General features: G+C 32.2%; 3 protein-coding genes across 3 annotated transcripts in view; 2 read left to right on the top strand and 1 right to left on the bottom strand.

The window, feature by feature from the left end:
* LOC105159316 (coatomer subunit alpha-1-like) overlaps positions 1–805 on the bottom strand; it is a 6,133-nt gene extending 5,328 nt beyond the window's left edge. The window contains exon 1 of the mRNA XM_011076330.2: positions 389–805. Within this exon, the coding sequence (XP_011074632.1) occupies positions 389–596 (208 nt within the window). The 5' untranslated portion in view covers positions 597–805. The remainder of the gene's footprint in view (positions 1–388) is intronic.
* LOC105159317 (floral homeotic protein DEFICIENS) lies at positions 2,425–4,375 on the top strand (the record flags this gene model as incomplete). The annotated part of the gene is given in 7 exon segments (NM_001319686.1): positions 2,425–2,612; positions 2,707–2,773; positions 2,845–2,906; positions 2,997–3,096; positions 3,778–3,819; positions 3,934–3,978; positions 4,104–4,375. Coding segments are annotated over 7 exon segments (705 nt in total).
* On the top strand, positions 11,418–13,138 carry LOC105159576 (B-box zinc finger protein 20). Its single transcript, XM_011076687.2, has 3 exons — positions 11,418–11,657; positions 11,735–12,250; positions 12,350–13,138. Exons 1-3 carry the CDS (start codon positions 11,472–11,474, stop codon positions 12,650–12,652), a joined length of 1,005 nt encoding a protein of 334 aa, XP_011074989.1. The 5' UTR covers positions 11,418–11,471; the 3' UTR covers positions 12,653–13,138.

Here is a 15,112-nt window from a genome sequence, read left to right on the forward strand (position 1 = left end):
CAGGATCAAGTTCACTACATTAGTTTTATTTCAATAGCAACAAACTTGCAACAACAGAACTAATCCTAGCTTAAATCAAATACCAGCCATATCATATTTTAGCATGTATCAGATCATATACAACTATAATCCCACCAATTGCGATCACCAAATCTACTAAACGATCACACCCCATAAATCAACACTGAAGTTCCAAAAGCCACGGATCCTAGAGCTAAATCTCCCCACATCTAATAATGTCCCGCATAAGCAGTTAATAGAGAAACCAGCAGATCCGAAAGCTAGAAAAAACTATAAAAGCTTCTCAAAGAATCCAATTGTACTAAACCAGCAGGAGATCACATTGCATGAACAAAAATTCAAACAATATTGAGAAAAGAAATCAGACCTCCGGAAACGAAAAGCGGCTGCGACTTGTGAAAATGAACACCACGAACGGGTCCATCGTGCTCGTCGAATCGATCAATGAGGGTGCCCATGCGATAATCCCAGAGCTGGATCACTCCGCTGTGGAGACTCGCCAAGATCCATGGCCTCTTGCTGTGGAAGCTCAAACCTTTAACTCTATTGCTCTTTGTCTCAAACTTCGTCAACATTTCTACAATTCTTTCCCCCCTATAATCACACAGGTACTAAGAAACAAGAACAGAGAGATCTGAATTAAGTGTAAAAATTCCAAACCCTAATCGAGATTCGTGATCTGAACCCAACTTTTAGATCTGTGCAAAAATTGGGGATTTTTAACTACAGGGGTGTGGGATAAGAAGGTGGTGTAGGTTAACGAGAGTGCGTTTTTTCTTTGTGCTTGCAGGTGGTGGATCTAATTCTACTCTACTCGGGCAAAACAGTGTTTGGATCCGCTTCGTCAAAATTGAATCGGGTCACATTTTTTTACAGGTTTACTATTTGAATTTTACCAAATTACAATTTCCCCCATTATGATTCATTTTCTCTCTTTTGATTGGAGAAACTGAATTTTACCAATTTACAATTCCCCCCCCCCCCCCTAAGAAAATGAATTTAACCAATTTACAATTTCCCCCTTGTGACACATTTTCTCCATTTTGATTGGAGAAAATGAATTTCACGAAATTACAATTTCCCCCCTTATAACTCATTTTCTCCCTTTTGATTGGAGAATTGAATTTTACCAAATTACAATTTCCCCCCTTATGACTCATTTTCCCTCGTTTGATTGGAAGAATTATATGTGAATCCTAGTGATGCTTGTTAATTTAAATTGTCTTAGGCTCTTAGCTAAGGCCTCCAAGCCCAACTGAAAAAATGTGTAATTTCTCTATTTTTTTAATACATTTATTTTGAATTACTATATGAAATATTAAGTTTTAAAAAGAAAATGAAAAAGAGAAAAAAAAATGTGTTAGCAAATGATGACACAGACGATAATCCAGTGTTTTAGAACTCAAAAATCTTTGATTAGAGTTTTCGAATTTGAATCCTGTTCGTGTGTTTAATTTATACTAATATAAAATTTTTTCTAATTGTATATTAGTTTTTCTTCTTAAAGTTTGTGTTGTAAGTAATTATATGTGCACAAATACTACAAACTACAATATGGTGACGAGTAATTAATAGACAAAGTTGGGAAATGAAATTGTTGAGCAATTTTATTGGGTTTCGTTAATTATTTAGAAGCTAGATGCTTCATAGCCCAAAAGTCCAAAGTCATAAAAAGTATTAGACTAGGCCCATAAATGGTAACATGAAACTGATCCATCAAAACTATGAAAAGAACTGAAAGGGAATTCCGTGAATATCCAATGGTCATCACAATGCAATTTCAGTTGGAAGTGGAGGATAGGTCCATTGGGCCTACTATTCTTTGTGTTCAGGATTCAAATAAAAGCAGCAGTACCCATCAATCACATGTATGTTTTGACGGTGATAGAGGACAGAGATTGAAATTAATCAGAGACAGTGTGTGTGCAGTGTAGAGTGTAGAGTGGTGGTGACTGATAACAAGAAACGACCTATTCTTAAACTACTTTATCAACTCCTGCAACCCTTTTTCACCCATTTGGTAACCCTTTCCATTTTTGGCTAACACATAGCTCCCTCTTACCTCTTTTCTTTCCTTTTTCCTTTCTCTTGAAAAAAAAAATATTGAAAATTAATTAGACTCCAAATAAAGGAGTTAATCATCAATTAAAAGAAATAATATGAATATTATTTAATTTAATCACCTTAATCCTATGATCAACATAATAAATACAGCATTATAAGCTGTAAAAATTGGCAACTGCAGTTGGAGCAGTAAAGCGTAAAGTGTAACCCCTTCTTTTCGTCTCATATTTGGAATCTCATTCGTCACCATATCAGAAAATCAAAAATCTCCAAACATAGAGAGAGAAAAAGGGGAGATACACAAAAACTGAGAGGTTAGTTTGGGAGGGGAAATCAGAAATGGCTCGTGGGAAGATCCAGATCAAGAAAATAGAGAACCAGACCAACAGGCAGGTGACCTACTCCAAGAGAAGAAATGGGCTGTTCAAGAAAGCTCATGAGCTCACTGTTCTTTGTGATGCAAAGGTTTCAATCCTCATGATCTCCAGCACTCAGAAGCTTCACGAATACATCAGCCCCACCATCACGTACCTACCTACATCTCCATCTTCTCATCACAATTATTTCACTACTGTTCATACACTTGAGATCAAATCAAATCTTGGGGATTCCTTGTTTCAGGACAAAGCAGTTGTTTGATCAGTACCAGACGGCTGCCACAGTTGATCTCTGGAACTCCCACTACGAGGTGTTTTTTTCTTTTTAATTTTTTGAGGTTTTCTTATGTGGTAATAATGAAATTAATATGAAATTGTGCAGAAAATGCAACAACACTTGAAGAAACTAAAGGAGGTTAACAGGAATCTGAGGAGGGAGATTAGGTATGTAAATTAATTACTTACACTGTTAATTAACTCTGAAAATGAAAATTCACTGGTTTATTTAATTTAATTAATTTAATGAATCAAAAGGCAAAGGATGGGAGAGAGCTTGAACGATCTGGGGTACGGTGAAATGGTTAATCTTATTGAAGACATGGACAACTCTCTGAGGTTGATTCGCGACAGAAAGGTTTTCAATTTTCATCTCTCTTCATTTCCCATATAAGATTTTCATCAACTCGACCTAGCTAGGGTTTCCAGTTATCTTATTACATTTTTAATTCTTTGTTCTTGGTTCAAAATTTAAATTAATTAATCAATAGGGTAATATTTATAACTATAAAATCAATAATTCTTTGTAAGCACCATTATTAATTTATTCAACAATACTGACTAATTATGAGAAGGAAAACGAATCGAGAAGAAGCTAATTAATTCCTGATAATTAAGATTGAAAATATCATCAAGAACTTGGGAGTTTGGGAAATTATCAATTTTCCAAGGTAAAATCAATTATCAAAATTATATTGTATTACATACATTTTAATTACTTTTTGGAGAACTTTCTGTTTAGTTTATATATAATTTAAGAATGTGTAGATGTTTTTGTTAAGGTTAGTTCTGCAGTACTGAGTTAATAATTAATGCACGGTAAGGAAAAGCCTATTACGTACAGATTTATTCAAATAAACCAAAAAAGACTGCAACTTAATTAGTTTCTGTTGGCTCAAGCTCATGATCAGTACATTTATATATATAATGTCTTAAACCGGCCAATTAATGGTAAGAAAGCTACATATATATATATTACACTTTCTATTATTCTACCATTACTATCTCCATCTATAATACACTTCATCTAATGCAACAGTACAAGGTTATCGGCAACCAGATCGACACGAGCAAGAAGAAGGTATGTATGATACGTGCATGCTGACATGATGTTCCTATATACGTAATTTTATCTTTCTATTTGGTCCATTTCCTGTCATTCAAATTTGTTTGTCTTTCTTTTATTGATTTGCAGTTAAGGAATGTCGAAGAAATACACAGAAACCTAGCTCTTGAATTTGTATGAACCCTTTTCTATGCATAATTTTCTTCCCTTTTCTTAAGGGAAACATAAATACACACACAAACACAATCACACACAGACAGAATTTGTCTGAATTAATTCACTATTTTATCCGGTGGTAGGATGCAAGACAGGAGGATCCACAGTATGGATTAGTCGAAAATGAAGGTGATTACAATTCTGTCCTTGGATTTCCAAATGGAGGGCCACGGATCATTGCCCTCCGCCTCCCTCCCAATCACCACCCTCATCATCACCACCATCCTACGCTTCATAGCGGAGGAGGAGCCTCAGACCTCACCACATTTGCTTTGCTCGAGTAAACCTTGTCGCATAAATAATATATATTGTTCATGTTCTACAAGGAGATTGAAAAACGAAACGTGTGTTTGATGTCGTGTTTCATGTTTTCATGATGTATGACTACGACTATATATGGAGTGTTATCTATTTGCGCTGTCTGGAATGTAAGAAAATTCTATGTCTTGTGTGAGGTAATTTCAGGGTTTTATGTTATTGGTGTCATACTCATTTAGTGTTACGTGGTAAACTATTAGTACACAATGTTTCTATGAAAATTTAATGTTCATTTTGATTGCTGGCAGAGAAGTATGTGCTTGCTGGTAAAGAAAACTCCGGATTGAAATTTCCATTACAAAATTTTATTTTATTTTTTATTTTATTTAATATATATTTTATGTGTATAATTTTTTTTAAAATAAAAAATATATGGTAAGTATATATTAAATACAATATAATTTGTAACGGGCGAAAATCCACTATGAAATGGAGTGCAGTTTTAGGCAATAGGCCCAAAGCTTTATAGCTGAAAATTGGACAGTCCAGTTGGTTCTTGAGTGGACTTTACTGTAGGAAAAGACGCACTCGCATCCAATAACCCCCGGAAAGGTCTAGAGTTCCATTTATATTCCATTGTCCAAACTTCCTCCATCTCTATATTGCACTATTGCAAATTTGCACTACACAATTAAATTAAATACCTAAATTATCCAATTAGATAGATATATTTGATTAAATTATCTATGATATTCTAGGTGGGAGTAACGAATTGAAAATCTCAATTTAATCATTTTCGACTTGATTCAATTCTATGTAAACTTTATGATTTTATTCCAAAAACGTTTCTTGCTAAAAAGAGAATGTCGTAGGATTTATAAGCTACTCAAAATTTTCATCTACAACCAGCGTGACCCAGTGCCTACATTATTAATTTTCAGACAAAGGGTTTGAGTCAGACACGTGACTTTGTTGTCACAAACTCACAAATAGTATCAACAAATGATGAAAAGTGCAACATGACTGGTATCATATTGCACATTATAATCCAATTTGATTTTATATGACTCTTACAGTTTGTCACACATTATTAGAGAAAAAAAAAATTATAAAGTCATTTAAATTTGTCATTTGCGACCTACATAGAATGCACCTAGCCATGAAGTTCATTGATACAATTTCCCATTGTAAATTGAGCAAATTTCTGAATTTTGGCCTTGGGACTTGCATAAGTCAAATAAAATAATATATCCAAATTTAAATATGATCAGAAATCTGATCCAAGGAAAAGTTATATATGTATGGTCAAACGTTTTATTTTTTTTTCTCCTGAACGTGCAAGTGGGGCTGTCCAATGTGAATTTTCAGTTAATTATTACATCGTGTTTTCATTTAATCAAAGTTGCATTTGTATAAGGTAGCAAACTTAAAACCTCGAAATCTCCCACTAAATAAAGCCAATAACGTACGGTGTTTCACTAATACAAACATGTCGAATGCTTACCTAAACAAGATTAAGCCATCGGTTTCTTCCCATAATTATTTGTTGTTGTACAAACTGTCGAGGAATAACGAAACAATAAAAACATAAGCAATTAACGAGCATGGTATATTAAGATTCAAATAAAAACCCTAAACAATTGTTGAACAAAATTATTAATAAAAAATTACACTCTTAACAATGAATAATTATATTATTTTTTTAATAAAAAAATTGCAATTTAATAATAAGGGATATGATGAGATTAGAAAATTATAGTAATTAAAAAAAATAAATAATTTGTGGTGAAACATAGGGCAGACGAGGTTCATGTGGATGAAAGTTGGAGGATGATATGCTGTTCTTATCTTACATACCTGCATGATGCCGACATCTCATATGAAATCCACCTTAAAGATTCTACCAAAATACTTAATAATGATTATAATATCACGCAAATCTTGGCCCTCAAAAAGCCTCATTTGTCTTCTTCTTCTTCTGCTCCCTCCTAAATTATTTTAATTTATTTAAAAACAATTACATTTACACCCTCCAATCTATAATTTATTTATACTAATCATTCATGTCTTTTAAAAAGTTATACACACATCCACAAAAAAATAATATCACTTACACAAATCGGTCCTATTTTTTAAGAAATTACTCATACACCCCACATAAACGTTAACAACATTGCACAAATTGTTCCTGTTTTTTGACTATCATATTGGGTGGTTTTTGAAATTAAATAAAAGACACGAGTGATTTATGCAAATAGACAAATGTATCAATTTATTTATATTTTTCCCAAATATATTAAAATTATAAATTCTTCTTCCAATTCCTCGAGATTTTACACATGCCAACAATTTTCTAATTTTTAACTACACAAATTTCCTATTTTTTCTCCTTTTTCTCCCAAGAAGTGCTCCAAATACAACTAATTAACTTCTTAAAAACCACTTAATTATTCAAATAGAACTTAATTATTGATTGTAAGTACGATTTTCCTTTGATTTAGTATCCATAAAATGCGATTATGTGCTGGAAAGCAACAATGAGCAGCAAGATGAGTGAAATTAAAGTAATTAAAAAAATGGATAATTACGTTGCCTTCCACAAACCTCCTTAATGATTCTTCCATCAGTCAAAATTCATTGAACTTATTGATATTAGCAAAAACATTGAATGAAAATTTATATGTGCCCCTAATTGACTTATTACTGATATATTACAAATCAAACAATTTTTTTCTAATCAAACCACCTTATACATCTTCACACTCTAAAGTATGTACATTGTCACTCATATAAAAGTATTTTATTTTGAAATAAATTATTTGACCTGCAATAAGTGAGTATTAAGTCAATTGAAGGTAAATATAAACATTTATTTTATATTTTTACTATATTAACAAATTCAATAAATTTTGGCTAACGAATAAATTAATTTATCAAACATAAATAAACATTTGGTGCAGTGAATATAATTTTTCCAATTATAAAAACTTTTTCATAATTATATCAATTTTTAAAGGACAGAAAGTGTAACTATCCCACTTTTAAAAAAAAAAAATGGGGGCCCATGTACAAACGTTTGAGCACAATATTAAACTTTTCGTTTTTAAAAGGTTGCTTGAGCACACCTTCCTGGAAAAAAGTGGGAATATGTGAGGGATTTTAAGCAAATAAACTAGCCCTATAGGCTATAACTATTATTTTTTAATTCTTTGTCCTTTTGCAGAATAATGTCATGCGTGATGTAATGTCCATTAACTATTGTATTAATTCTTGTAACCATACTATTAATTTAATAATTATATTATTTTTTAGCAATCCGATATGAGCCACATGGTGACCACGTTTGACTCAATTAACGTTTTGGTTATCTTCAAACTTCTATTTCTTGACTTTGTACAATTCGAGTTAATTAAGGCCACAACCATTTGTCCTTTTAACATATATATATATATATATATATATATATATAAAATAAAACCTCTTGATTTTATTGCCTCTAGTTTCATTTTTTTCCACCCTTATAAGTATCTTATAAATATTTGTCCGTACGATAATGATTTTAATAAGAAATATCGAGGTTAGGATTATCAGTTAATGAAGATCAGAATAATCAGTGATTTAATTCTAATATAATAACAAGAACTTATTTAAAATTTATAAGGTAGTATCACTGTCATCGAGAAACTATCTGATAATTAAATTAGTGACATCAAAGTGAGTGTTGCTGGAAATATAAAAACATGCATTCTAGTATGGATACATTTGTATTAACTACAACATTTATAAATGACTCGAAATTTTGATTTATAAGGATTATTCTAATAAAGCCCATAAATTTTGATAAGTTAAAAATGGAAAAGGTGAATAAATACATGAATTTTGAAGATGCGAAAAATATGAATAATGAAGATAATTTTATCTTATAAATGTTATTTAATGTCCAACCTATAGGAATAATTATATTTAAACTCCCTCATTTATAGTTTATTTATATAAATAACTCATGATTTTTCGATAATTGCAAAATCATCAATGATAGTTAAAAAAAGTAGGACAGTTCGAGTAATGATCGATGTTGATGTATTTTACAGGTGTATATGTAATTATCCAAAAGATAAGAATAATTGTAAATCTAATTATCCCTAAAGCATTGCAATAACTCCTCTAAATAAGTACAACTTCCTACTCATTAGCAAAAATTCACAGTAAAATCTAATTTACTTAGCACAGATTAAGCAACAACTTATTAGTAATGATGATATGACATTGTGGATTGAACAGTGGATCCCATTATCGGGAATTCTGGAATTTGTTGTTTATTTGAAAGCGTGAAAAGTGATGAAGAGTTATTGAGAGCCCATAAGCTGACAAGCACAATTAGATATAGCCCCATACCCACTACCCCACTCCCCACAAATCCACATTCCTCCCCATTTCATCTCTCTCTCACACAACACACAAACAATTCTCCAACAAAAATGCGTTGTAATGTGTGTGTATATATATTCTATCACCAAAAATTTGTTCATACAAGAGTTGTTTTATATTACATATATTATATTACACTTATTATGTAACTAATCATTTCTTTTAAGATTTTATTTCAATCACATGATGTTTTATATGACCGATGCAGGTTTGATCAGATATGATTCGACCAAAATTCTCTAATTTGTATTTGACTGTATATACAATTATTAAATAAAATTGAAAAGAAAATTAAATGATTCACCATTGCACTTGTAAAAATAATAATTTAAGTTACGAATAGCACCAGAAATGAAGGGTGTAACGTTCTTAGGAGGAATAATGTTCTTATACGAGATTTTGTGTTCGAACTTTGAACGTGTATACATATTAAGTGTGTGATACATATTAAGTATGTGAATTAAAAATAAATAAATAAATGACTGAAGTAACATATAAGGTTGTCATTCAAAAGATCTCCCAATCAATACCTAAAAGAAAAAGCATTATTGTAAAGGGAAAACAAATCGGGTGATGCTACGAATAATTAAACTTTATTGGGTCCTCTAGATTTGAATAATTTTAATAATAATTATTTAAAAAAAAGAACTAAAGAAAGTTGTAGAACAAGTGAAATATTATAAGCCTGATGTGGAGGTGACGTGGCATTGCTTGTCCCTTCCTTTTGGCTTCTAAAACTTAAAAAATATAAACAAAGATAAAGTGTATCAACATCCTTTAAAACTAAAATTTTTAACTATTTCAAAATAAATATATTTAATGAATTTGTAATTGTAATTATGAGTAATTTTTTATTTTAAAAGTAAATTTTTACAAGTACGTCATCTAAAGTAAATTACATTAACACCCCTCCATCAATGCAGTTCTCGCAATTATAAAAGTATAAAATACAGAACTAATTGATTCTTGTTAATTAAGCTGACATGCATTGCCCAAATATCAACTTAAACAAACTTCAATGCATTTTTGGTGTTTTTATTTTTTAATTTTTCATGATAGCACTTTGGTCCTAAATCCTCTTAATTTTCATAATTTCAGTCTTTTTACGCCGGAGTTCAAAGACAAAAACATTGTTCTAAAAAGTTAAAACATGAATATATTTAATGAATATATTTAATGAATTTGTAATTGTAAAAACATTTCAAAATAAATATATTTAATGAATTTGTAATTGTAATTATGAGTAATTTTTTATTTTAAAAGTAAATTTTTACAAGTACGTCATCTAAAGTAAATTACATTAACACCCCTCCATCAATGCAGTTCTCGCAATTATAAAAGTATAAAATACAGAACTAATTGATTCTTGTTAATTAAGCTGCATTGCCCTGCCCAAATATCAACTTAAACAAACTTCAATGCATTTTTGGTGTTTTTATTTTTTAATTTTTCATGATAGCACTTTGGTCCTAAATCCTCTTAATTTTCATAATTTCAGTCTTTTTACGCCGGAGTTCAAAGACAAAAACATTGTTCTAAAAAGTTAAAACATGAAAATATCAAATAATTTAAATTACAGAAGCAAAGATACATTTACACACTTAAAGATGCATCAATTGTCACAAGCTCTTGCACTATTTACTTGTCCCTTTTATTTTGTGAATTGAAATATATTTGGAAGAATTGGATGTGCATAAGTGGGTGGTGTGTGAGGTGAAAAGAGGATGATGTGGGGTTATATTTGTATGTGAAAAGGGCATAATGTGGGGTTCTATTTCTCATAACACTTTAGACCCACAACTTATACTTTTCCATTTTCTACAAATATTTCTGCATCAAGGTTTGAAATTGGGACCCTTGAAAAAAAAAAAAAGAAGAAGAAGAATTTCTATATTCCAAGTAACCAGGAACTCACAATTACTAGAAAAAAAAAAATCATCTCAAAATTCTTTACAATCAATTCTAGGATATTTAGCATAATTACGAATGCCTCTTATTGTTGGAAAAATTACCAATACGTTAATCAAATTTCATAATATGTTTTTATTAATTTTTTTTTTCATAGTGATATTAAGGTATGTTGGAGATTTTTCTAAACTTGTAATAAATTTATCTAAAAAAATTTAAAATGGAGGCCTATTTTAGACGATTTTATTTTTATTGGGAGTTTATTCAGTCAAATTATACATTTTAAGGTAGTAAGAAAAGATTGAGTTCCCACTTCCAACCATCATTATTTGCTTGTGTTGTTGGCTACAAAACTTTTCTTTCACCGCCCAAATTTTTATTTCACATTCTACGACCATTTGGAGGAATTATATTTGGATTTGATAAAAGATTTGAAAAATTGATATCGAATTACTCCATGTTAAAAGAAATTAAAATATATAAATGTTCAGTAAAATATAATTCAAATTTTAAAATTATCCAAATAAATTTTAAGGATGTGTTACTTAGATGCAGTTGGACAAGAAATTGGAATGAAAATTAATTATAGGATGAAAATATTATATTTATGATTAAATATTATAGTAATAAATTACATGATAAAATAATTAAGTTGGTGGGAGTGAGCACAAAAATATCAGAGAGTTGGAGTCATTAAAATGGCATCCAAAGTACATGTGGTTTGATGCACCTAATAAAATAATATTTGATGCTGCAATTCATCCTTTCTACTAATAGTAACTTGTATTAATAAACTACTTTCCAATTTCAACGCCTCTCTCTCTCTCTCTCTTCTTGATCAAATCTCATTCCCTCAAATGAAGATTCAGTGTGATGTATGTGAAAAGGATGAAGCATCACTTTTCTGTGTGGCTGACGAGGCGGCCCTCTGCACCGCCTGCGACCACCGTGTCCACCATGCCAACAAGCTCGCCGGGAAACACCAGCGCTTCTCCCTCCACTACCCCTCATCTAAACAAGCCCCCCTCTGCGACATCTGCCAGGTATTGGTCATTTCTACACGTTTATTCACACTGCTTATGATGATGTTGTGTCTCAGTGGATCAGTTTACTTCAACAGGAGAGAAGGGCGTTCTTGTTTTGTCAGCAAGACAGGGCGATTCTGTGCAGAGAGTGTGATGTTCCCATACACAAGGCCAATCAGCATACTCAGAAGCACGCAAGATTTCTGCTAACGGGAGTCAAACTCTCTGCAATTGCTGCGCTTTACTCTGCATCACAGTCCTCGGCGGAATCTGGTTCCTCTACTTTGACTAACAATAATGTTTGCGATGCTGCTTCAAATTTCAAGTCCCAAGAATCAAAGAACAAGCCAGCTCCTCCAATAGGCCCCCCAATGTGTGCACCTTCTACTGCAAAGGGTACAACAGGGCAAAGCACGCAAGCAGCAGGAGGACAAGAATCCTCATGTGCGAGAAGTGGTAATGTTGAGATGATGAATGAAGGGAACTTGAACGGGTCAATCTCAGCGAGTAGCATTTCGGAGTACTTGATAGAAATGTTACCAGGGTGGCATGTTGAGGACTTTCTTGATTCCTCGTCTAATCCTTCTCCTTCTCCCTATGGTTTCTGTAAGGTTTGCAGTTCTGCTCCTTAATTTTCATCTACGTACATCTGCTGCTCAAAATTCTAAGTCAGAGAGAGAAACTGAGTTAATCTTTTGATTTTATTACAGAGTGGAGAGAGTGATTTGCTGCAAATCTGGGATGCTGATCTTGCGAGCAGCAATATGAGTGGTTTCCCCACAGAAAAAGTGGGATCTTGGGTCCCTCAGATGCATCAAACACAGATCAATCAGTCATATCAATCTACAGAAATGATGGGTTTTGGGACGACAAATGGATTCCGGCAGCAGTCCAAGGAATTCACCGCCAACAACGTGAAACCTAGCAGAATAAGAAATGAAGACAACTCTTTCGCTGTCCCACAGATCAGGCCGTCTTCAGCTGCCTCCAAGAGATCAAGAACTCTTTGGTAGTCCCATCAGGAGTATAAAATCTCATCATAACTGATCTGGAACTCATATACAATTCTTCTTGATTTCTTGGAGTAGTTTCTTTTCTATTTTTTTGTTTTTTTGTTTTTTTTTTTGGAAAATCTTTATCAATTTGTGCTGCAAAGGAACTACGTAGTCTCCATGTAGTTTGCTTGTTGCACGAATCTTTTTGTCTGTAAATATCTAAATCAAGGGAAGTATGTTTGATTCCCACATTGAATCTGGTAAGAGAAGCAGAGCAGGAACCACTTTTTCTCCTTCCCTCGTATGTTTGGTCATATTACATGCGAGAAAATTCAGAATGTTTGAATTTGGACTGGAACTGCGGAAGTGACAGTTCAAAAGGCAGTCATAGTCATGTACGATGCATCCCTTCATGTTTTTCTTCTTTTGGGCGCTAACTACTCAGAGGAATACAGTACCAGTTGGTACTTCTGAGAATGTCACTTCACAGAAAGTTTGAAGGTCTTTCTGATTGCTTCAGGTATCGACACTAGGAAATTTGGATCATGTTGTGTTTAATGTTTATGTACAAGTTAAAATGTCTGATTCTTGGGGACAAGATATTCCATCCAATCTTAAACTCTTTTCTCAACAACATCAAACACTAATTTACATTTCATCCTCATTCAAGACTAGTAGGTTCTTTACATATGCGATCCAAGTTGTTTCCTATTGGGTGGCTTCCTTCGAATTACCCCTAATTTGAAAAAAAAATAGTTCGGATTTACAATATTACCAAAATCGTTGGGACAGATCCCATAAAGATAATCTAATAAAGTTATTTAAAAATACTGAACGTAATAAATAAATATCGAATTTGACTTGTATACTGAATATTCATGAATTTGGTACATTGTGCTATCATTGCGTGGCTTCCTTGGAGATGCCTTGTGCCGGGCCCATCAGGGCCATTGCCTTGGGTCATACTCATACCCAATTTAGGTGGAGTCGGGGAAAAATCGTGGAGGGTCTTGGCCTATTTGAATATTATTAATTTTGTTAATTTAAGGTTTATCTCTGTTCAAAATCACTCTTGCCCACATCATCATCTCATGTATGTACTTTTGCCAAAAGTCTTTAATTTATCAACTGGAATCATTACACTTAAAAATGTGGTTTTAATCCAAATACAGAATTAGGCAATCAACAACACAAGAAGAATCAAAAACGGAAATGAAAGCAACCAAGTTCTGATCTAACAAATTTGGGACCTGCACTCACCCAAGACAAAAGTGAAGAATCTCTGACGGGGTGTTCTAAAGTCTTTATCATTGATTAATTATCTCTTAATTACAAATTTCTTACTACAAATGGTAACATAAGTCAACCAAGATATGTCAGCCTTGTTTGATTTGTAAGATTAATATCGCACAACCAAATATTTGTAGATTCGAATTTTTCAAATATAAGTATATGTTCACTGTTAATAGTAATTTCTCTTCTTTTTTTTTTTTTTTGGTTGGTCGGCCGTTTTTGAATATCCCAACTTAACTAAGCTGCTAAAAGTATCGTACCATCAATAATATTTGCTTTTCCACTGCCATCAATCAATAGATGAAAAGTTGAAAGTTGTATGATGTGTAGGCGGGCAGGCGGTTTGGCGTTAAGACACCATTAATCTCTTCGAGTTGCGGCAGAAAAGTATTACAATGTACGACTGGAAATTTTTAGCTTAGTATGTCTGGTCGGTTAACGAGAATGGGTGGACTAAAACTGGGAAAAACTTAAAAGTGAACTTTTGTCATTTTGTTCAACTTTCTTCCAAAAGTTTGAATAATGCATTTCGTTTACCACGGAAAACTCTGTTTCACCATTCTAATGTGTTTTCTATTCCATGTTGAGCCTAAAACAAAAAGAAAAAAGAAAAATTGATATAGAAATTCTTCATATTACATTGGGATAGCTGAAATTGAAATAATAAATTCTAAATTCCCAATAATAAATCTTGCATATATATTTGAATTACTTCGAATTCGAAGGATCTAGAGCCGTTAAGAGAAAAGCCCTTGTAACATACGTTTATATTAAATTCACACCACCGCTCGAGCAACTATAGTTGAAACTCTTCAACTTTATTTTGAACTATATTTTATTAAATATTAATGAATTTTAAATTCTTTTAATGTGAAATCATTTAAAAAAGAATTTACAAATTAATTATTTCCTTAAATCATGTGGTGTTATAGTACTTGTTTTGTTGTTAATCATAATTATGAACAGAGGGTTCTGTATAAAATTGATTAATTAGATTGTCGCAGTGGAAAAGATTGGGTTACAAAATTGTTGGTCGGTTAACAGTAGAGAATATTATTTGAATTTTGGGACCAAGAAATTCTAATCATCAAAGAAGGATTGAAGTTTAAAATGTGTAAAGTCTGTGTTTGACGTCTTGTGTAGCACCAACACCGTCAATATCAAAGGACTTGCACTCACTGTATT

This window comes from Sesamum indicum, linkage group LG3, assembly GCF_000512975.1.
Source record: "Sesamum indicum cultivar Zhongzhi No. 13 linkage group LG3, S_indicum_v1.0, whole genome shotgun sequence".
In the NCBI taxonomy this organism is placed as follows: Eukaryota; Viridiplantae; Streptophyta; class Magnoliopsida; order Lamiales; family Pedaliaceae; genus Sesamum; species Sesamum indicum.